Source organism: Amorphotheca resinae (assembly GCF_003019875.1).
Source record: "Amorphotheca resinae ATCC 22711 unplaced genomic scaffold M430scaffold_1, whole genome shotgun sequence".
NCBI lineage: Eukaryota > Fungi > Ascomycota > Leotiomycetes > Helotiales > Amorphothecaceae > Amorphotheca > Amorphotheca resinae.
The window spans coordinates 3,517,608-3,540,008 of record NW_020194471.1 but is presented as its reverse complement, the minus strand read 5'-3'; the positions used below and the strand labels follow the sequence as shown (position 1 = coordinate 3,540,008).

The 22,401-nt window shown below is 54.3% G+C and overlaps 7 protein-coding genes across 7 annotated transcripts; 3 read left to right on the top strand and 4 right to left on the bottom strand.

Annotated features, from left to right (window-relative positions):
- Positions 1-1,831: 1,831 nt before the first annotated feature.
- Positions 1,832-3,981, top strand: M430DRAFT_63408 (hypothetical protein). The gene is made up of 2 exons (XM_024869054.1): positions 1,832-3,518; positions 3,586-3,981. The coding sequence occupies exons 1-2, from the start codon at positions 1,949-1,951 to the stop codon at positions 3,825-3,827; spliced, it is 1,812 nt and encodes a 603-aa protein (XP_024725783.1). The 5' UTR covers positions 1,832-1,948; the 3' UTR covers positions 3,828-3,981.
- A 196-nt stretch (positions 3,982-4,177) lies between these two features.
- M430DRAFT_32699 (hypothetical protein) lies at positions 4,178-5,978 on the top strand. The gene has a single exon (XM_024866216.1). It carries the CDS (start codon positions 4,408-4,410, stop codon positions 5,869-5,871), a length of 1,464 nt encoding a protein of 487 aa, XP_024725782.1. The 5' UTR covers positions 4,178-4,407; the 3' UTR covers positions 5,872-5,978.
- Positions 5,979-6,743: 765 nt separating this feature from the next.
- On the bottom strand, positions 6,744-11,053 carry M430DRAFT_92554 (hypothetical protein; the record flags this gene model as incomplete). Its single annotated transcript, XM_024869720.1, has 2 exons — positions 6,744-9,135; positions 9,186-11,053. The coding sequence occupies 2 exons, from the start codon at positions 11,051-11,053 to the stop codon at positions 6,744-6,746; spliced, it is 4,260 nt and encodes a 1,419-aa protein (XP_024725781.1).
- Positions 11,054-12,634: 1,581 nt separating this feature from the next.
- On the bottom strand, positions 12,635-16,756 carry M430DRAFT_164860 (hypothetical protein). The gene is made up of 8 exons (XM_024863470.1): positions 16,501-16,756; positions 16,254-16,303; positions 16,134-16,199; positions 16,015-16,073; positions 15,945-15,963; positions 15,827-15,892; positions 14,008-15,761; positions 12,635-13,957 (listed from the first exon to the last, which is right to left on the bottom strand). Exons 2-8 carry the CDS (start codon positions 16,254-16,256, stop codon positions 12,850-12,852), a joined length of 3,075 nt encoding a protein of 1,024 aa, XP_024725780.1. The 5' UTR covers positions 16,257-16,303; positions 16,501-16,756; the 3' UTR covers positions 12,635-12,849.
- Positions 16,757-16,915: 159 nt separating this feature from the next.
- Positions 16,916-17,393, bottom strand: M430DRAFT_269648 (hypothetical protein; the record flags this gene model as incomplete). The annotated part of the gene is made up of 1 exon (XM_024865482.1): positions 16,916-17,393. The coding sequence occupies exon 1, from the start codon at positions 17,342-17,344 to the stop codon at positions 16,916-16,918; it is 429 nt and encodes a 142-aa protein (XP_024725779.1). The 5' UTR covers positions 17,345-17,393.
- A 1,069-nt stretch (positions 17,394-18,462) lies between these two features.
- M430DRAFT_15478 (glycosyltransferase family 57 protein) lies at positions 18,463-20,109 on the bottom strand (the record flags this gene model as incomplete). Its single annotated transcript, XM_024863261.1, has 4 exons — positions 18,463-19,124; positions 19,169-19,662; positions 19,709-19,981; positions 20,030-20,109. 4 exons carry the CDS (start codon positions 20,107-20,109, stop codon positions 18,463-18,465), a joined length of 1,509 nt encoding a protein of 502 aa, XP_024725778.1.
- A 385-nt stretch (positions 20,110-20,494) lies between these two features.
- On the top strand, positions 20,495-22,274 carry M430DRAFT_113814 (hypothetical protein). The gene is made up of 3 exons (XM_024861530.1): positions 20,495-20,949; positions 21,000-21,318; positions 21,370-22,274. Exons 1-3 carry the CDS (start codon positions 20,843-20,845, stop codon positions 22,222-22,224), a joined length of 1,281 nt encoding a protein of 426 aa, XP_024725777.1. The 5' UTR covers positions 20,495-20,842; the 3' UTR covers positions 22,225-22,274.
- Positions 22,275-22,401: the final 127 nt, after the last annotated feature.

Below are 22,401 nucleotides of genomic sequence, written 5' to 3'. Positions count from 1 at the left end.
CAATCCCCGAGCCGTCATTAATACAGTGCGAGGGGCAATGTGCGAGGGGATGAAGGAGAGGAGAGAGGAGAGGGTGATAGATGAAGAATAAATGGGAAGGGGGGGGAAGATAGAGGATGGAGGATGGGGAGGTGGGAGGAGGTTGAGGAGGGATGGGGAGTGTGGATGAGGACAGGAGTCGTGAGAAGTACTTTGGGTGTACGGGACAGCTTTAGACGTGTGGTGGCCTGGTTCTGGGTGTGCACTGGAGTCTGGCGGTGCCTCGTTAGCGCAGTGTTTCAAATGCGAGGCGATATCCCTGCCGGGCACAGCTCTCGTGGAATCATGGAATCATCATCATCCGCACCCCACCGCAGCAGATCTCCCCGAGCAGATTGGATTGGATTGGATTGGATTGGATTGGATTACTCGATTGCCCCAAAAGAGACGTCGCTGGTCTGTGGTCGCCCAGTTCGTCCTGCTTCATGTTGAGGCTCAACCACGAGATCCCATGCGTCGCTCCAATCGATCAATTGAGGATCCAAGCAATGCAATGCGACCAAGAACCCTCTCGATCCGGGGATGATCTGTCATCTGTGCGCCAAAACAAAAGGAGACGCGTTGAAGATCTCAAAGAAACTATTAATACCGTATCCTCTTCTACTCTGTATCGAGCAGACCCCCCCAATGCTGTCATGCTGTGATAATCCAAGTCTCTTGCTCAGGCGCCCGTTCTGGGCATTCTATTCTTGACTTCCCATGCCACTCCGCTCGGCACAGCGGGGTTCGACTCCTTCGACAAAGCCCCCAGGGCACAGTCAAGCCTTCAGGGGTTGTAGGAGGTGATAGGCGTGGTGAGAACATGGTGGACTATCTTACTTGGGACGACGCGGGGCAGACGTTGTGGATTGGCGTTCCAGCTAACGGTGCGGGAGACTCACGTACAGTATCAGACACAACATAGCCACTGCCGTTGATATCACCCAGGCGGTGCTGGCCTTCTTACCACACACATAGCATGCCAAAGGATTCGGGTTTATGGAGAGCGAGGGCTAGAACTACGGCGCAAGAGGGTTCACTGCCTCAGCATCATCGCGGCCTCTACATCACGCATTACCTTACAGAATCATCACGCATGGTTATTATACACGGTGTATACTACACACAGCGTCCTTGATACAGTGCTTTCCTCTTATTCTTCTCGCAATCTCTCGATGTGGTTCCAGGGAGTGCGACCTGCGCGGCATGACTCGTGTCTCTCTTGCGCATCTGCAACCCAAACAAGAGCGCTGGAGCAGAGGGGAGGCAAGACAAGACGCCCGATGCAGATGTCAATGTTGCTGTGAGAGCGGTAGAGGGTGAGATGCGGAAGAAGACGCCGTTTATTGGTGCGCCCGGCGAAAGCACAGGGCGATAGCACCAACAAACCCTCGCATCCTGAAACATTGGCCCATGTCTGCGCGTGCGGAACTTGGCAAGGCTTGCTTGTCTCGATGTGGCATCTTCCTTGACGGGACGGTACAGTAGAAAGCCAGAAGCCTCAAGCCTCACACTTTCAAGGAGAAATCTCCGTGTATCTTCAACCTTGTATATTCATTGCCCCGTATCATTCATAGAGACACACTGTACACAAGTATATGCTATTGTTGTTGATCATTGAGCACTTTTCTGCAGAGTAGGAAAGGTACGGGGCAACAGAACCACGGTTACGAGAATCTGGGTGAACCAAAGAACTCCGGGGCTGATATAATCCTTTTAGTCACGTGATGGGATCTGCTACGGAGCCCCGTACAGTCGCCTTTCCCGTTCGCCTATCGCGCCGCATCCCCAGTCGCCATCCACAACCTCGAATCTGCCGACTACAGTGTAGAATCCCCAGTTGTCGCCGCACAAGTGCTCTGCCCACCTCGAGGCTTAACTTCCACGCACTGCGCGTTCAAGGCGATTGTCTCAAACTGCCAGGATCAATATGGCCGACGACAAGGATGAGGACACCCCCATGCGGACAGAGGAGGGGTCCTCCGATTCAGATTCAGGGAGTGGCAGTGAGAGCGAGGAAGAGCAGATAGAATGGCTAGTCACCACCCGAGAGAAGCGTTCCACCGCCGGGAACCGACTCGCATCGATCCTCCAGCAAGAAGAACCAGATGATGAGCTGGAGCTGCTGTTCGCAGAAGCCGACGATGATGCCGGGTTCGAAGATGTCGACGAGGACTCCGATGTCCAGATGGACTCATCCGACGACGATGAAGACCAGGGACCGACTGCGGGCGCGGATGATCTCGAGGGCGAGAAGGAGCTGCGCAGAGCGGAGCGGCAGGCGAAGAAGCGGAAAGTGAATGATGGCATACCCAAAATATTCAAGAAGAAAGTCAAGATAGACCCGACTGCCTCGCAAGGACCTGCGCCCCGACCGAAGAAGAAATCTGAGCGCGCATCATGGATCCCCACGGCGGAGGATGCGCCAACGCGTGCATCGGCGCGGGGGACAACAAGGCAGAGCAAGGAACAACTACACGCACAGATGATAGACCGAGAGGTGAAGAGGCTGAAGCAGCTGGCAAATATGGAGAAGGCTGCCGCGGCAAAGGCCGCTGCTAAGAAACCGGCTATGACACAGGCAGACAGATTGGCAGAGGCAGCGCGGGTGGAGAAGAGTAATTCCAAGAGCTTGAGCAGGTGGGAGGAGGCGGAACAACAAAGAGAGGAGGAGCAGAGGGCCAAGTTGGCGGCTTTGAGTAATCGCCAACTAGAGGGACCGGTCATTACATGGTGGAGTGGTATGGGTGAGTGGGTCGGAGGGGTACTGAAACGAGTTGGCAAGACCCTTGAGTTGGAAGAACCAAAGGAGAAGCCGACAAAGAAAAGGAAAGCTGCCGAGATGGAGACCGAATCTGCGCCAACTCCTCTCGCCGCAGACCAGACCTTGAAAGACCCCTCAGCAGCTGCTACTGGTGACCCCCAGATCGTCAAAGATCCTCCAGCTGCTGCTCCTGGTGATCCACAGGTTGTCAAAGATCCTCCAGCAGCTGTGCCTGGAGATCCTGCCAACGCCCCGAACGAAAGCACGACCACGAGCTCTCCAGCGGTGGCACCTCCTGCTCAAACTACCAACATTCCAGAAACCAACCAACCTCCAAATAGCGCTTCACCACAACCACCACCTGAACCAACGGCCGTCGCCCCTCCACCAAACCCTCCCTCTCATCCGCCATTTATTCTGGCACCGCCATTAGGCCTCCAGTCACCACCCCTGCCGCCGCCAGTCTTGGACGGCTCAGCGCCTCTTCCCGGATTCGGCTATACCCCAAATAGCTTCCCACACTTCATGCCCCCACAAGGAGTTCCCTTATCATTCACACCACCAAACCAACAATCACCACCGCCTCCTCCTCCTCCAGCAGCTCCACCCGGACCACCTCCCATCGAGCACGCCGCACTGGACTATATCATCCTTTCAAACTTCGACGAAAACGCCATCAAGCACAAGGATGTCCAGACACAGGTCCTGTTCGGGAGGAAGTTCCCCAAAGCTACGAGTACGTCCTTTTCCTCTCCTCTGTGTTTCCTCTTCCCAAACAGCCACTGACTAATCTTCTCAAACAGAGCCCAAGAAAGAACCCACCCTCTGCGCCATAACCTCCTACCCCGCCAAATTCCGCGACCCCTCGACCGGCCTCCCTTACTGCAATTCCTACGCCTACCGGGAGATCCAGCGGCTGAAGCGGGGGGAATTCAAATGGAGCAAGCTCGTCGGCGCGTACGTCGGCCAGGGCACGTACGCAGCGCGCGGGGTGCCGAGCCGGTTTGTGAATCCGGGAGCGGGAGTGGAGGCAGGAAAGGGATGAGAGGTTTCTGATCGTCGTGTATGAGTAGGAGCTGTACGAGTAGGGATCCTGGCGTACGGAGAGATTGATACCTGGGAGCGCTTTGCTCTCCTGCCTATTGCTGTGTATAGATGATGGGATGAAGGAATGAAATCAATGAAATATAGTTAATCACATGAAACCTTCAGACACCAAGATGGACGAGGTAGGACGAGATGCCTTTGAAAGTATTATGTGTGTGCAGAGTAACACGAGCTGCGGGCCGGAGATTACCCGCCCGATCGATACCGATAAGCTCCGATAAGGTAGATGTCTCGATAAGCATAAATAGATGAGACTTCAAGACTTCAATTTAAGGCTTTGAATAAGGACATGTTTTGACTTTCAAGAAGTAGAACTTTGAGGATTGCTTTAATCCAAAAATACCTATCTACGGTTCGTCCCGCCACGCCAGCGCTACACCATCGGCGTCATACACAACCCGACGAGCCCTTCCATCGACGAAGGACAGACAGACAGATCTCTAGAGATGCGGGATCACATAGGAATCCCCAGTCCTCTCCGCTCTCCCCTCTAATCTCCCCTTCGACCACACATCATCATGAGCACCTCACACGATAGCAGTTCACCTTCACCAAAACCGCCCACGGGCATCCGCTGGCGCTCCAGCACGCTCTTCATCCTGTCCACCGTGGGGATGGGTCTCTTCACCGACCTTTTCCTCTACGGGCTCATCGTGCCCATCATGCCCTTCATCCTACGAGACCGCATCGGGGTGCCACACTCTCAGATCCAAAGCCATACATCGATCCTGCTTGCTTGTTACGCGGGGGCATCGATGCTCAGCTGTGTGCCGGCCGGTATCATCGCAGACCGGCTGGCTACGCGGCAGCTACCGTTCTTGGGCGGTCTTGTCGCGCTGCTTGCGTCGACTGTCCTGCTCTTCGCGGGTCGGTCTATCGGTCTCCTGATCCTGGCGCGGGTCTTTCAAGGGATTAGCGGGGCTGTCGTGTGGACGGTTGGGCTGGCTCTGGTTATGGATACGGTGGGTAGTGAGAGGTTGGGCGTCGCTATGGGGTCGATATTTAGCATTATCAGCGTTGGTCAGGTTGTCTCGCCTGTGCTGGGTGGCGTCGTGTATAAGAAGGCTGGATCGGGCGCTGTGTTCGCTATGGCATTCGGACTCCTCGTCGTGGATTTCCTCATGCGTCTCGCCGTCGTGGAGAAGAGCGCCTCGGCGGAATATGGGATCGTCGTCGACCCCTCCGCCCCCGCCGACGAGGCTGAGAACCAGAACAATGGCGAGGCGAACGAGGAATCACCACTGCTCAGAAAAAGCTCCGACGATGATAATGATATCGAACAGTGGAAGATCCCCCCCAACCAACCAACCTGGGTCCGCAGATTTCCCGTCATCTCCTGCCTTAAGCATCCACGACTCCTGACCGCCCAGGGGGTAGCCATAATGCAAGCCTTATTGCTCTCCATCTTCGACGCGAGTCTCCCCACCGAAGCACACGATCTTTTCGGTTTCGACTCCCTTCAAGCCGGAATCCTATTCGCGCCTCTCTTGCTCCCACTCTTGCTCCTCGGGCCACTCGCCGGAAAAGCAGTCGATATATACGGCGTCAAGCCCGCCTCTTTACTCGGATTCACCACCCTCTCTATCCCTCTCCTTCTCCTCCGCACACCTCATGCCTCCTCCGACAGCTTTTCCGAGATCCTAAAGCTCAGCGCACTCCTCTTGCTCTGCGGCTGCTCTCTCTCCCTCCTTTCCAGCCCCAGCATCGTCGAGTCCGGTCACGTCGTCGAATTATACTACCGCTATAACCGCGCGCATTTCGGATCCCGCAGCCCCTATGCCCAGCTCTATGCGGTCAATTCGGTAGCTTCGTATTTGGGACTTACGATTGGTCCGCTGATGGCTGCGGCGTTGAGGGAGAGCGTGGGGTATGGGAATATGAATGCGGTTGTTGCGGGCTTGTGTTTGGGGATGGGGGCCTTGTCGTGGGTGTATTTGGGGGGTAAGCCGAGGATGTTGTTGTGGAAGAGGGGCCGTGTGTAGAAAGCAAAAGTAAATATTCTAGATATTAACATATATATCACTCTAGCTATAGACTAGGTAGAATATCCTAAACCACAGTATATAGATAAATAAATGTGAGATCCTCTACCTTACCTTACCTATCTTACCTACCTCTTACATACCTAGAAAATAGAAAATAAAAAAAGATATTTAAGAGTTGGACACTTTCTTTTTATGTTGTTTTTCGTTTTGTACTAGGTAGGGTAAGATAAAGACAGGTTGGTGGAGCTCAAGAGGGGTGATGAATAAAATAGGAAAAGGGAGAAAAGGGGGATGATACCTTACTAAGCGAGAGATAAATACCTATCAAAAAAACCCAGCAGCATCAAGGCGAGATCATATCAGCCCAGAAAGTATGTATTTATATTTTTATTTATATTTTTAATTTTTCGAATCTAGAATCTTTTCCTTTTCCTCTTCTATATTTTATATTTCGGGAAAAGCGAATAATTACAACAAAAAGAACGAGAAAACAACAAAAAAACAACAATAAAAGCAGGGGATAGGTATCTTTCCCAAAAAAAAAAAGGATATGCTGGCCGAGGAGCTTTGGTTTATGGTCTATGTCTAAACGATGTATATGTATTATAATGTCTACCCTCTCCCCATCCGTTCTATTTGTTCGTTCTAAAGATTTCCAACAACGCCGATGCCAAGGTGAGTGAGAGAAAACGAGAGTTGTATAACCGTACATGGCGGACAATATGGAATGCGGGTTGGCGTTACGCGTCATGGGAGAGAAGGGGTGCGCTCCCACTTGAGAGAACACCTTGCGCTTCTTCCGCTAATTTTTGCATTCTAATTTTTCTTCTTTTCCTCTTCTCATCATCGTGATGATTCTTTGGACCACCTTACTCGGCAGCCTTACTCTTCTTCGTCCGCAGCTTCATCAGGATGTACACGAGAGAGTAACCACTGAAGACGAAGATCACGACGATCGCCGCGTCTCGCCAGCCGTAGTAGTAGTTCTTCAGGTTCAGCGTGTACAGGTAGTCGCTACCAACGCGGTACTCGCAGACCCGGCAGCCGCTGGTGGCCGAGGGGTTGATGAGGTTTGTACGCGCGCCCATACCCTGTTGGTAGTCACGGAGGTACTCGCCGCACGTGCTGTTGGCGGGCGGGTCGAAGATGGCAAACTCCTCCTCGGCGCAGCGGATCTCAGCGTCGAAGCTGGTGAAGGTCAAGAGCGCACCCATCAGGTAGTTGTACGGGTTGAGGTAGTAGATCCAGTACCGCCAGAAGACATTGATCTGTGCGTAGGGCACGAGGACACCACAGAAGGAGACGAGCGTTCCGATGACGACGGGGTTGGCGAGCGTAGCGAACACGGCATTGGGCGCATAGGCGGCGATGAACTGACCCATGCTCGTGTACACGAACTCGTACATGAGCATGACGAAGAAGGTAGCGCCCGACTTGTTGGAGTTGTGGGGGAAACCGACGGTGTAGTACCAGCAGGCGAAGTAGAGCACGGCGCAGACGCAGAGGTAGGGAATCTCCGAGATGATCAGACCAGTGACGAACGCAATCCAGGAGTACATCTTCGACTTCTTCTCCCGCGCTTCGTAGATATCACGACGCTCGATGAAGAGGGGTTGCAGTTGGGCAATGACACCGGGGGCGACGAAGATGAAGTTGAAGACCGTGAAGAGACGCAGTTGGAGATCGCGGATGGTGTGACCAATCTTCCAGAACGAGAACCCGTTGAACAGAGCCGAGCTGATGTGCAGGGCGAGCTTGTTGTTGACGTAGTCGGTGTTGCGGTAGATGGATACGTTCATGCGGTGCGTAACCAGCTTGATCTGATCCCAGAGGGGCATGGCGAACTCGAAGCCGTCGTCTGAAGTTCCCGGGGGCTTGGCGGCGGCGTCGGCGATGATGCGGTCCAGCTCTTCGACGGTGTGCTTGTGCTCCGGGGATTCGAGCCAGACCTGGTGCCAATCTTTACCTTGCGACAGAACGCCGGACACGACATCGATCATGTGCTCAGCGGGGTTGGATTCAGGTGGGCAGGGTGCATCGTAGCGGGCGAAGTATTCCTTGATGGTGCGGGCATCCTCTCCGATGTCACCAAAGTAGACCGTCTTCCCTCCACGGGCCAACAACAGGAGAGTATCGAACTGGGCAAACAACTGGGCAGAGGGCTGATGGATGGTGACCAGGACGGCCTGACCAACATCTGCTAGCTTTCTCAAGAACCGAACGATATTGTAAGCAGCCTGGCCATCGAGACCGGAAGTCGGCTCGTCCAAGAAGATCAGGATACTGGGTTTCGAAACAAGCTCAACTCCGATGGTCAACCGCTTCCTCTGCTCAACCGACAAACCCGCACCGGTGGTACCAATCAGGGTGTTCTCGATGTCGTGCATCTCCAGCAGATCAATGATGGTATCGACATACTTGAGCTTCTGTTCCCGCGGGATGGTTCGCGATTGACGGAGGAGCGCCGAGAATTCCAGCGCTTCCCGGACGGTGGAGAGCGGTTCGTGGATATCCAGTTGTTCACAGTAACCGGCAGATCGTTGGAAACTGACGGACAGGGGCCGGCCGTCGACGAGGATGGATCCATTGATAGTACCATCCGTCTTGCGCTGAGCGAGAACATCAAGCAGGGTCGTCTTACCAGCTCCTGAAGACCCCATGAGGGCGCCGAGCATGCCGGGTTTGACCCAGCCCTGGACATTGTCGAGCAGAACGCGGTCGCCCGATGGGGTCTTGACAGTGTACGTGAGGTTCTTCCAGGTAAAGACCGAGGTGTTGCGGACGAGTTGATCATCAACCTTGGTCTCGTTAGATGAGGATGCGCTGGATTCAAGACCCTTCTTCTCCGAGACCGCGACGGCGGGGTGCGATTGCGATTCTTCATCCTTGGTAGCGCGAGCAACCTTCTTCTGATTCTCGCGGGGGACGAGCAAGAAGCCACTCTTACCACCGTTTGATTTCCAGTTGCTCGTTGCGACGATGGTGACAAAAACAAAGAGGGCCCACCAGGCCCAGACGATACCAAAATTTCTCCAGATGTTTCCGGCCGAGTATGATAGTGATGCAAGGTACTCCTCACCCGTGACGCTCGTCGCGCCGGGCCGAGCTCCGCCAACGCCGGTACACGCTTGATGGGCCAAGTCGGTATAGCCAGGTCCATTGGGAATCAGATTCGCCCCAACACACGGGATGACGGCGCCCTTGAACTCGTTCGCCAGGATAGCGGAGAAACCATACGCCAGGGGATCAATCCAGTAGATCCTGTTGTCATTGTTAGCATCGTGTGTAGCTTGATGGATGACAATACATACCAGACAAACCAGGGGTGCATTTTGGGCTTCTGGATCATATAACCGGTGTACATGATCAGGCAAGAAATCATGAAACCAGACACCTTACTAGCCCCATCGAAAGTAGAGAAACTAGCACCGATGGCTCGGAAGAAGGCCGTCATGCACATGGTCGTGGCGAAAATCAAAACCCAGTAGGTGAAGAAGGCACCGGCATCCACCCTGAGCCCGACCATGAAGTACATGACGATGGAGAAGTGGGAGATCTGGACCAGGATGACGGGTATATCGGCGGCGATCTGTGCTATACAGAAGGCGGCCGGGTGATACAGGGCGAACGATTTGTGTTTGGCAAGGACGGGCCGACCCGAGAAGGAGTCGGTGACTTCGGACATGGCCAACAGACTGTTAAACAGCAAGGAGAAGAAGAGTGCACCAGACTTGATGAAGAGACCGGCGGACGTGCTGGGAGCGTTGTAGAAGAGGGAACCAGTGATCAAGGCCTGGGCCAGGGTGGAGAACTGCTTGATGATGAAAGTGGCCTTGTCACCCCAGATGATCTGGTACTGACGGGTCACGGCCGCCTTGACCTGGGTGTAGAAGCTGACGGTCAAGGGAGATTTCTTGGGGAGGGACTTGTCCTTCTCGTATTGGACACTCTCGCGGAAATCTTCTGTGCGCTCCTTGGCCAAGGCACTATTCGGATAGTCATACTCGGCGCTCATGGCGGCTTTGATCGGTGACTTGTCGTACGCCGCGCGGATGTCAGCCACTGTTCGGGGGTACCGGTCCTCAAAGCCCTCCCGAATCTTGCGCTCCGTCGGGACGGTGACACCGGTCAGGTAATCAGCGACGTTGGCTCCGTCGGGGCAGAAGAAACCCAGGCTCTCCATGAAGGGTCGAGCCTGCTTCATGGGACCGTAGTAGAGCTCCTGTCCCTCATCGAGGACCAAGACCTTGTCAAAGAGGTTGTAAATACCATTTCCGGCCTGGTACAGGGTGACGATGGACGCGAGGCCGAAGATGTCGGTCATGGCGCGGATGGCCTTGGTATACTCGAGCGCGGTACTGGCGTCCAGACCACGGGTACTGTTGTCCCAGCAGAACACGCTTCCCCGCGTGGCTAGGGTCTCGATGATACTGACACGCTTCCGCTCTCCACCGGACACACCTCGCACGAACTCGTTACCGACCTTGGTCTCGTGGGTGTGCGAGATGCCCATAGACTTCAACAGGAAGTCTCTCGTCTCTCGCTGGAACTCCTTGGGGTTGGTTTTATCGGATGGGAGGTGGTAGGGGATCTTCATGCGGGTCGCGAAGTCCATGGTCTGGCCGACGGTCAGGGTGGGGAAGAAGAGCTCCTCCTCGGTGTTCATGACAATTTGGCCCCGGTACTGCTTGGCCTCCTTGTGGTCGAGGGACCCGAACTTGACGTCGCCCTCGATGGATGCATACCCGTCTCGCATGTTGGCGAGGACCTTGAGGAGGGAAGTACAACCGGATCCGGGCCGGCCCAGCACCAGCAGCATCTCACCGGGCTTGACACAGCCGTGGGTGTTGTCGAGGATGGTCTTCAAGGGGGCGCCGCGTCGCATCTCGTTGATGATCTTGGGAAGGTTGGCCTGACTGATGACATTCTCGTTGATGGCAGCGTCGGCGCCAATGCCCTTGACGGTGAGGTTCTGCCAGGTGACACCGAGACGGCGGCCCTTGACAGCGTCCTTGTCGCCCTGGGCCTTGATGGCCTTGACCTCGGGCATCATCTTCCAGTCCTCAGCCAGACTAATGGGGCCGTCGCCCTTCTCATTGTCGGAGTCGTAGTTGCGGGAGCGGACGCGTTCAGCGAAGGCGGACGACTGCGACAGGGTGTGCACCAGAGCGCTCCCCATGCCCTGGTGGGCAGCGGGGGCGATGCCATCGGGTTCGGTGGTGGCCATTGGTTATGGGTAGTGTTCTGCCCGGAGGCAGAGCGGGAGGGAGATGTGGGGATTGAGCAAGTCCCAGGATACTGAAGCAAACCTCTGATGAAACCCAAGAGAAGAGGAGAGAGGAAGAAAGGGGGGAGAGGGGGAGGGGGGAGGGGGAAAGAGGAACGAAAGGAGGGCTGAAGGGAAAAGGAAGAAGAATGACGAAGATGAAGACGAAAGACGAAGATGAAGTTCAAAAGGAAGATCGCCCACCAGAGATTTGGGACGACGGAGGTAGATAAAGGAGCTGTCTCCCTCAGCGCGCCCCCGAAGCAGCCTTAGCCCGTATCCGCCGCCCTTGATCGTTGTCCGCAGACCGCAGACCCGTTCGACAGCGACCTGGGTATGGGACTATGGACTATGGGTAAACCTAACAGAGTCCTAGACCATCGCGTGTGTGAGGTTATCGCAAATGCTTGGCCTGTGCAGCCCTTACCTTACGCTGCTACAGTAGTAGTAGGTCGTTGACGGACGGCTTAACCTTAACACCGCTTAGCTCCCTTCGGAGCCTCTCTGATGCCGAGCAGCGACGAGCAGCCAGGGCCGTGGTAACAGAGCGCCACCCATGCAATTGATGCGATCCATGATGATGATGGCATGAACCCAGGGGCCCAGGGGGGGAGGGGGGAAGGGGGGAACAGCGAATCCTTGGAAAATCAGATAATAGAGAGATAGAACTCAGTTCGCCCCTCCGGCTCGATTCGCGCTCAAGAGTAATCCGTTCGCCGTCCCACTGGGGGCAATAGTGGTCGGTCCCAGCTTGGTCCACGCGCGCCGGTCTTTAGTACTCGACCCGTACCCCGAAGTGTCTGGCCCCGATGAGACGAGTCGACGACCCTCTGTTTCGCTGCCAGAAGGAGGAATATTCTCTGTAGAGTTGTAAACTTGTCCATTCTTATTTGCCGAGGATTAATTCTGCCCGTTCTACCACACGCGATCGGACATTCTTGGGACCCCGGAGTCCGACCCTCCCGCCCTCCTCATTGGCCCCGCTCCCCCCCACCGCCTTCGCTTGCCCCCAGCTGACGTAAGCCCGCTTCCGCCGCACCGACACCCCGGGCCGGCAGAAGTACGGCAGAAGTGCGGCAGAAGCTCGTCTCGCCCATATTGGTCATCTTGGTCAGCAGCGTAATAATCGCGATGTCTTCAAAAGGCACGTCCTCTGGCCCCGAATCGCCCCTCTCGCCCCCTCTCGGCCTCTCACAGTTGTTCGCGCGTCAAATTCTGTTGAGCCTTCTTCGTATCGTATATTCTCACTACGGTGTATCCTCATCTGAGGCCACGCCATCTGTATACACTGTTTCCATCCGCCCCCCCGGAATATGGAAATACCCACTCACACACTCAGGCACTACTCTCAAACTCAGTCAGACACGCAGAATTTGACAGAAAACTCAGAACTCCTGACAACTCTCTTAACCCCGGCCCGCTGTGTCCTGACAACAGTGTACTCAAGCCTCAACTTCTCCCAACTCCAGTGCCATCCCGTCATGTCACATTGTGTATGCACCGCCACACATTTTAGCTGTCGCAACGCCATATGCCGATTGCTCGCCCGTGACGGGCCCAAAAGTACTCCGTGCTCCCAATTCATTCAGACCCCCTTCCCTCTCTTCCGACGTGAATTCCCCGAAGGCACCATCCCCCTTCTAAGAAAGGCATCCTTCGAAAAGCCGATCCAGACTACTACCGGCAAAGAAAACCTATCTAGGTACGTCTCAGCCGTGGTGGCGGGTGGCTTGACGCCCATGTGATTTCTCTCCCTTCTTCCCTTTCGCCTCGCCCCGCGTCGGCCGCTCCTCCTCCACAGCCGGGGTCGCGGCCGCCGCCTTCTTCGCCGGCTTCCTCGTGCGCGGCTGCTCAGAATGTAAGTGGCCTAACTCTTCCACGGCCATGCTGTTGTGCCAGGCCAGGCATCGATGTGCCGTGTGATCGGCGTGCTGCTCCTTCCGGCGCGTCGACATCCGCTTTCCAGAATCGACCGACTTCTCCTCCGTCGGGTTCAGGTATTCCTTGCGCTTCTCCATATGCCGGGCGATCTTGTCGCGGAAGAGCTGCAGTTCCTTCTTCAGCTTCACCTCGTTGACTCCGCGAGTATCGAGCCATGCAATCAAGGCATCCAGCGATTCCGGGTCCTCGATGTAGCCCCACTGATGGGCGTTGAAGAGGCTCGTGGAACCTTCCTCGAGCTTCTTCCGCTCCGGGACCGTCATATTGAATTTCGCACGGTACTCATCCTGCCATTCGGGCTTCATGTCGATATACCCCTCGCGCTCCATATCGTCGGGGCCCTGCACCCAGATGCAACCATTGGCATAACCAGCCTCGGCAGTTGAGCTGTCGGGGAGACCTCCGTAAGGCATACCGTTCCGTTCAAACCAGTAGTAGCGATTCCAGAATCGGTCCTTTCCGAGAACACGCGTGCGAGGGCAATCCGCTTCGCGGAGATCGTTGTCCAGGACGGCGATCTCATCCTCGCATTCCTTGATCTGGTCTTGCTTCTTCTGAATTTCCTTCATGAGCTTCGTGAGTTGCTTCGATTGTTTAGGGGGTTTCGCTTCAGCCTTCTCTTTCTTCTCTTGTTCCGCATCGCGTTTCCGCTTCCTCTCGACGGCGCGATCGAGACCACGACGGAGGGACCGGCCTTGATGTGCGTCATCGTCGGTATCAATGGTTTCGTCAATAGAATCCTGAATCTCTTCTTCAACTACATCGGGCATTGGCACATCGCCGTTAGGTGCTTTATTGTCTGCAGCCGCGGATGCTGGTTCGGTGGGGGGAAGCAAGGCCTTCCGCTCTTCATTCAGTAGACGCAGTTCCTCGAGACTATTGTTATTAGCATCCCTAGTTTCGTAGAGGAAATCTGAACAACTCACTAATTTTTACGATCACGCTGGTACTGGATCTTCTCCTTCCTGAAATCCGTCATCTGATTACTGCATTCCTCCATGTAACCACGGATCGCCTTCGTCTCTGCCGTAAGCATGCAAACGATCTGCAGGGCCTGAATGCGAAGGTTGACATCCAGTCTGGCGTATTGTCGGCGTGCCGTCTCCTGCGTTGGTTCCATGTTCATCGGCGCTAGTTCTCTCAGCACAGCTTCGCACGATTCGAACTGTCGCGGGTTCTTGGAGAGTTGATTTAACAATCCGACCATGATGACCTGCCACCCTCCATTCTTAAAGTCGCGTTTCCTCAATTTCTCGATCCAGTCCATGCCCGCCTGCATCTCAGCTGCCCGGTGAGTGACCTTTGGTTCTGGCGTTGGCTCACGAACTGGTTCCGATTCGGCTTTCAGTGCCTCAGCCTCCGCCTTGGCTATACTGCTTCGCGTTGCTCGTCCTTGTGGCTTCGGCTCGGGTTCTGGAGTTGGTGTGGGAGCCGCACTCGCCTCTTCATCCGACTCCTCATCACTATCCTCCTCCATTTCCGGTAATCGAACCTGAATTTCACCACCATCTGCTTCTGATTGGACTAGGAGCTTCAGAGCTGCGCAATGAATTTCCACAAATAACTCGCACTCAACATCTTCTGAGGAAAATTGCATTGCCTCAACGAAGTCGTCAAAGGTAAAAGAATCGAGCTTGAATACCTCGCAGTAGACGTTGAGGGTGTCCCACGCCTCGAGTAGCGGGCCAACCGACTTCATGAGAATGCCATTTCCTTGTGTGGAGCCCTCACCATCTTGAGGTGTATCCTGCGAAAAGTACTTGAGCGCCGGTCGCTTCGGCCCATCCTGTCGGGGAGCCACTTGCAAATCCTCAATCGGGTATTTTATAGGAGGCGGTGGTGGAGGTGCTGGAGGCAGGGAAGCAAGTGGTGCGAAGGCGAATGTAGAATTATGGAAGTTTGCGTAGTGAGGGCCCACTTGTGGGGGCGGGCCATTGGTTTGAAAGGTGTGGGAGACAAAGGGTGCTGGAGGGTAGAATGTGGATTGACCTGGGTTCGTAGGAGCAGGATTCAAGAACGGCTGCTGTTTAGTCTTGCCCTGTTGGCCCTGCTGCTGCTTGCTCTTGTGGCTCTTGGGTGCGGGCTTCAATTCCGGAAGTCGCGCTGGGTTATTTCCTTGGAAGCTTCCTACCATCCCCTCATAATCTGGACCGGCCTTCTTCTGCTGCTGATTCTGTTTCCGCTCCGCTGCTTTGTTCTCGTACTGCAGATGTGGGGGCACGCGCGTGTCGATGTGGTAGATACGTGCCACATCGTGGTTCACCAACCAAGGTGCGCCTGTCCAAGCCTCGCGCGTTACAGTCTTCTTGATGAATGATCGTAGAACCTGTTTTGTAAAGATCTTGCGGTCCCGGGTAATGTGCGAGTCGTCCACCACTGCTTCTTCGTTGGGTCGGTTGTCTAGGCTGACGAAGTATCGCGAGAAAGGCGGGCTGAGGGTGCCGTCTGGTAAGAGCTTGCTTCCGAAGCGTGTCTTGTCGCGGACGACGCCCGTAAGTCGCTCACCCGTAACTACATTCACTGTCACAGCCTCTCCGGGGTAATAGTCTGATCGGTATTCGTCGTAGATAAGATCGACGAGTGTGTCGATTCGCGAAATGGTTTGAAATTGGACGCGTCTCAGGATTGGACCTTTAAGTGCTTCTGGGAAAGCTTGCTCAACTTCTTCTGCGCCTGCTAGCTTGAGGGGGGTCAGCGTCTGCTTGGAGAAGGCCTGTCCCATCCTTGGTTCGACTACGCGCATACCTCGCTCTTTAATGCATCAAAGAATGTTAATCCAGAATGACCAGTGATCTGACAGATAAATCGCCGCTATCAAGCATTAGTAAACTGCTATATAAGTCGCAGTGAAGTGTGCACTGACTTGCTTATAGAAATCCATTCTTGCGCTTGGTGTTAGCATTGACCCGGAAAGCAAGTGAAGGGTGCCCTACCGATTAAGATATTGTTCATAGTCTACAAAGACTTCGCCAGTTTGCGGGATGACCCAAACCTAGGTAGGCCACAAATCAGCCATCGGCCGTAGGTAAATGTAGCATCGCGTTGCTCCTACCTCAGTCTCGTCATTTTCAATCTCGGGCTGGGAGACGTATTGGACGGGTTTCCGCTTGAAGAGGACCTGGAAGGGTCAGCTCAGACCGGGTTCCACAGCTGGACTGCTAGAAGGACTGACCATCTTGCCGTTCGCGTTGTTGGAGAAAACCGTGGGCGGTGCCGGCGAACCTGGGGTAGAGAGTTGTTAGGCTCGGTGTGCCCCTCAATAGAAGAGAGCTCTCATGCGATGCAGATGTGTCGCATGGAATTTGAAGAGCGTTGGAGGTGAATTCCGGGATGTTGTGCGGCGGGCGGAGGACCAGCGAGGGTATCCGCGCGGGATTGGGTGGTCCCACCGGAGGAGGGAGGAGGAATTGGAGACTCACGGATAGGGTTCGCGAACGCGTCTAAATCATCCGAGAGGGGGGGAAGGCTGGCATGGAGGGGATGATCAAGATGGAACGGGGATGATGAGAAGGGATGTGGGTGGAGGGTTGAAGGGATGGTGGCGAGAAGGGGGGGGTGTGGGATAAAGATGGAGGAGGAAGAGTTTGAGGGAGGGAGAAGAAATGTGAAGGGAAGGGCTTCAAGTGCTGCGATGGTGGACTAGCGGGAGGTGCAAGGATGTGGCTAGTGTCGTCCCTCTTCACGCTTCGCCAGGGAACGAACGGAGGCTGCTTTCGCTGCGTCTCTCTCGTCTGCTCGTCTCTGCTCGCTCGCCCTCCCCCGACCCACCACCACCTCTCGCCCATCCGGATCACCCACCACCAGGCCAACGCTCCCGGCTTTCTTGGGCTCGATTTAAAGCGCTGCGCGCGCTGGCGAATTCGAGTACTCAATTGCCTGTCTTTTGCCGACCGCTGCGCCAGGGAAGGCCCGTTGACCGCATGCCGTCACAGCCCTGCGAAGACGTAGCCGCGTCTCCCAGGAACCGCCTCGATCATCGTCATCAGGGGGGGGGGGGAAACGGTGTTGGCCGTCCACGCGCGAGTCTCTTCTCTGCTCCCCAGGGTGATCTACCTCATCTACATGTCCCTCCCGTGCATCTGAGGTCTCACCAGCGAGCGCGACGAGACCTCTTCCCGTGCTGCACATGGCCCGTCGCGGCGGGCAGCCTCGTGGGCTGTGACGTCGGCGGGTCCCTTGATATTCAGGGGTTCGCAACGAAGAAAGACGTTGAACCAGAGACAGCAGTGCAAAGAGCGCGCATAGCTCTGGGTCGGTGGTCATCTCGGGGGCCGGAAAGGGGAATGTAAAAGCGTTGTCCCGTTTCCGGCATTTCTGTGCCCTCTCCGCAACGCTCTACTCTTCCCCCCCCCCTTCTGGCCCGGCCGCTGCCACTTCAACCGGCTCGCCCATCACCGACCCAGCTAGAAGGTCGCCCCCCCGCCCCGCTTCGGGCTTAGCGCTCCCGCAAGGCTGCTCACGTGATGCGCTAAAGGCAACTTCACCTCCCTGCCACCCTGTGTTTTCCGGCCCGCCTTTGCCCATCCGTGAAGTCCTGCTCCGTGGCTGTTGCTTCGTGCTTTCCTCCAACGCGCTCTCCATCTAGGGTCGAGGTAATGGTAGGCTAATCTTACAATGCGGCTAATCCGGCGAATTATTCAGGGGAAATCCTCCTGAGTGACTAAGCTTAAGCTCCTGGAAACCACTGCAGGTGTTCCTCGCGAAGAGTTGGCAAGTGACGAGAATTTTCCACGAGGCTCTATCTATAAAATTCAACAGATTTGGTCTCATAGTACCTGCGATCTATAAGCAGTTTCTCGTCCAATCTCTGTTAGACAAGAGATCCAGTATTACGATTGATTCCTCTCAACCAGAATAGAAACAAACGCAGCCTCCTACCCATCTTCTATGCCACGGCAAATATTGTACCTACCTAGATAATCACATCGTGCCACTTGTTTCATTCATTCATTCATTCATTTCATTCCATTTCACAAAACTACGACAATTCCTCCGACAGGATGGAAGCATTCTGGAAAGGGGTCACGAGCGAGGGATGCATAAGGCTATTTTATAATAAGGTAATGAATCACTAGCCTTCAGAGTATAACCTGCTATATTGCTACGCCCCCGTATACGAACGAGCGATAGGAAACGTTATTTTTGAGTGCTTTCATGCATGATTTTCTTGTTATTTTTGTCGGCTTTTTTGAGATGGAAACGAAAGAGGGGGGGGGGGGGGGGGGGGGGGGAAGGGGAAGAAAAAAGAGGGGGGTTCACGTGATACAGATCCAAATAAGAAGTCTTCGAGGCTTTAAAGCTGCACTGGATCTCGATACACAGAATACTAACTTTCAACTTAGGCAACAATCTAATCTAATCTCGGGGTATCAATTGACCATCTAACTCGTAAAATACACCACCAAGAAGCCGACCCAGCTGCCCACGACCCCGACCGCCGAGTAGGAGCTCATAAACATCAGGGGCAGGAACTCGAGCTTGTCGCCAAACACCACGCCATGCACCAACGAGCAATACAGGATGAGCGGGATGCTCACGGCGATATACAGGAGGCTGAACCTATCGAGTAAGAAGATCCGGGGACGCTTGCTGGCCGGCGCGAGCCGGTCGAAGGCCATGAGGAAGAACACGAGCCAGAATATCGTGTAGACGGTCTTGATGGGGAATTCGGCCGCCGTGAAGAGGAGGGGGAAGAGGGAAACATGGCCTGCGACGGCGAGGGGCCGGAAAGCGCCTAGGTAGCGGCGGTCTTTGAGCGCGAGGAGAGAGAAGGGGATGATCACCAGGAGAATGGCCTTTTCGTGGACGTGCCAGCCGAACAGGAAGGAGGCGTAGCCGCAGAGTGTTACAGCTCCAACGAAGGTGTCCCAGGTGGGGTCGAAGAAGAGCTTTATCAGGGGGAGGATCTGGAAGAAGAGAGTTAGGATGAACGTCGTCCTTGGTGTAATCTCGGGCAAGACAGCAAAGGACGTGTCTCCGACGAGTCCTCGAGTCACGCTGTTGATGGCGTTTTGATTGACTGCTAGACCAAGCCGCGGGGCAACTGAACTCGTTAGTTTGACACTCCCTAACCTGGGGGTTACGAACCATAGATCAAAATACGATCAGTGAAAGAGTACATTGCCCAAATATTGGGAGCCCAATAAGCGTGGCATAAACCCCGTGAAAAGGGGAACAATCTACTCAGCAACTGAGGTATCTGTTCCCAATACACGAATGGCCCAAACGCAGCTCCGAATACAGCAATAATCCCTGTGCCTAGCTTCAAACAATTGCCGAATTTGATATGGAAGATTGACTTTGGACCAAGGCAATACGCTCGAAGCAGGTATACGAAGTACGCTGGCGCTAGATAGAGGTATATATGCTTGCAGCAGAGGAGAGCCGCGAAAAGGAGGCCGCTTGCTAGAGTCGTTGACTTCTTCCTCGCCAACACCAGCGACAAAATCAAGATGCCATACAGGAAGCCATTATACTGAAAATGGATATGGTCAATGATCAAAAGACCCGGCGAGAGAAGGATTGAGAGAGCCGCGGCATGGGACGGACGTTTGAGTGCAGGTGGGGCGCTTTGAACGAAGCTTCAAAATGTCAGCCTCTTCCTCAACCTCCGCGTAAGTAACTCACAGGTGAAGCGCGTATAACAGTACAAGCTCCGTGATAATAACCGTCGCACGCTGAAAGTACACCGTCTGCCAACTATCATATTGTAGGTTGTACACCCTCAACATCTCCGGATCCACCAGCTTGGCGAATTGGGAGAGGATCCATTCGAAGTATGCGAAGAACGGAGGATAATCGAGAGTCCATTCCGAAGTCTTCTCGTAGTACCAATCTCGCACTGGCAAGCTGTTCGTGATCGCCAACCAATTCCTATGGACCTCGAAATCCGTCGACTTGCTGCGCGATGGTGAGCTTCGACGCATGCGCGTGAGTGGAAAAACTTACTATGCAGGGAAGAGTAGCACTTTGAAGGCGGTAGCTACCACCGCACATTGGGCTAACGAAGGATGCAGGTCGTCTGCCATCTCCCCATTGCCAACAGGGCTGAGTGGTTGCGAAGAGATTCCTCAGGAATTGTGGAGGAGGCAATTGGCCGTTGGAGGTTGCCGTTGTGAACGAAGGTTAAGGTAAATAACCGGCGCGGACGCCACAGTACCGTGTAGAATGTACAATGTAAAAGGAAATAAGAAATCAAAAGAACCGGAGTAAAAATTAACCAAACTCACTTCAGCCCAGTTCAATCGTAGATATGTACCTGGAAATAAGTTATACTTTACTACATCTACACAATTAAATGAAAATCCGAAGAAATCAAGATCTAAAGGATACTTCGTATAGAAGAAAAGGCAACAGAAAAGTCACGACTATAAATAAATGCAGGGGTAAATCTCCCGCAGCACCGACGTCGAACCTTCATATATCTCAGATATAAAGGAATGGACGCAGCATTCATGCCCACCGAGCTTGCAGTGGCCCATACCCATAAGATCACACTTGAACTCGGCCCCTCGATTACAGCCCTCGGAAAGCCAATTCGAAACTTGCTGATCGGTGCTGCGGTGATATACTGCATGACAGGTCTGGTTCGCAGCACCTTGCAAACTGTCCTCAAGAGCCGCGACACACAATAGGTACTCCGTTCTTACTTAAATCCTCTCAACTTTCTTGCCCACCCCTGGGTTAGCGGTCCGAGACGGAACGGCAGCGGGAAGAGGTACAAGAGCTGGATAAAGCTATTTGAAGCTTGCAAGAGTGACAATGGTCTCCCTCAGAGCACCTCTGTCCGCCTTTGCCTCGGCAGCCCTATGGGCGTATGCGCAAGCTGCCTATCTCAACGGTGAATTGAGCTTTGGCTTGAATGATAAGTAAGGAGCCTCTGCTCTGTCATGCAAGTTCAATTTACTGACCTGCAAAGGATTTCACCAAACCTGCGAGACGTACCAAACTTCCATCTTATTGGAAACCCAGATCCACCAGAGATTTTATCGAACAAAATTGTCCTTACTACACCAGTTTTTGGGAACCAGAGAGGGGCGGTATGGGCCGACAAGCCATTACTACATTCTTGGTGGACAGCAGATATCGATTTTCGGGCAACCGGTCCTGAGAGGGGAGGGGGAAATCTGCAAATATGGTACGCGGCACGAGGGAGAGAAGAGGTTGGGTCATCAAGCATATACACAGTAGGAAAGTTCGACGGACTGGCACTGGTGATTGATCAACATTCAGGATCCGTATGTCCCTCCCTTTCTAGTTCCGTGTCTTATAGCTGATTGTCCATGAAGGCCGGATTCATAAGAGGCTTTCTCAACGATGGATCCACCGACTACAAGTCCCACCACAATATCGACAGCCTGGCATTTGGCCACTGCGAATATGCATACCGCAACCTAGGCCGGCCCTCTCGAATCTCTATTCAACAATCAAATGAGAAGTTCCGCGTGGAAGTCGACGGCCAGCTCTGCTTCGAGAGCCCCAAGATCCGCCTCCCCACGGGATACAATTTCGGTATCACGGCTGCCTCCGCAGAGAACCCGGACTCGTTCGAAGTCTTCAAGTTCATCGTCACCACCGAATCCCCCACTCCCGACGCGGAGGATCCAAACCCGAGCAACCAGCAGGAATCTGCTGCAGCGAGGGCCCAGAGACAAGCACCCATATCTCCCAACGCCAACCAAGGCTTCTCTTCTGACCCAGCGTCCTCGTCCGAAGCCCAGTTTGCCCATCTGCACAACAGGCTACAAGCGATGATGCAGCAAGTGTCGGCGCTGAACCGCGACATAACCCAATCGCAGAGCACTGCGGCCGCGCGCGCCAGCACTCTCGAAGCGCAGATGAGCCGCCTCGAGAGGTCCGCCGAGAAACTCGATTCTCTTGCCGCCATCGATAGGAAGCTGAATGAGATCCAGGCGGATGTGCGGCAGACGAAGGCGGAGCTGCACAGGGCCTTCGAGCAGCAGGTGTCGGGCCTGAAGACCGTGGTCAGGGATACGCATCATTCCATGGTTGGCAGTCTGGCCGAGAGCGCACCGGGAATCATGGGGTATTTCTTGGTGGCGATTGGGAGTCAGGCGTTGACGGTCGTTGCGTTTTTGCTATACAAGAGGAGAAAGGCGAATGGGCCGAAGAAATACCTGTGAAAAAGGGGCTGGAAATTGTATTATAGAGTGCTACAGGATTTGCGCTTCACGAGTTCGGACTGATGAATACGTAAATGAAATGAGTATTTCCATGTCATTGTCACATGCCCTCCTCTTTTTGAGTAATGACTTTCAGGTCAAAATGATGCCTCCCTGGGCAGACCCGATAATTATATA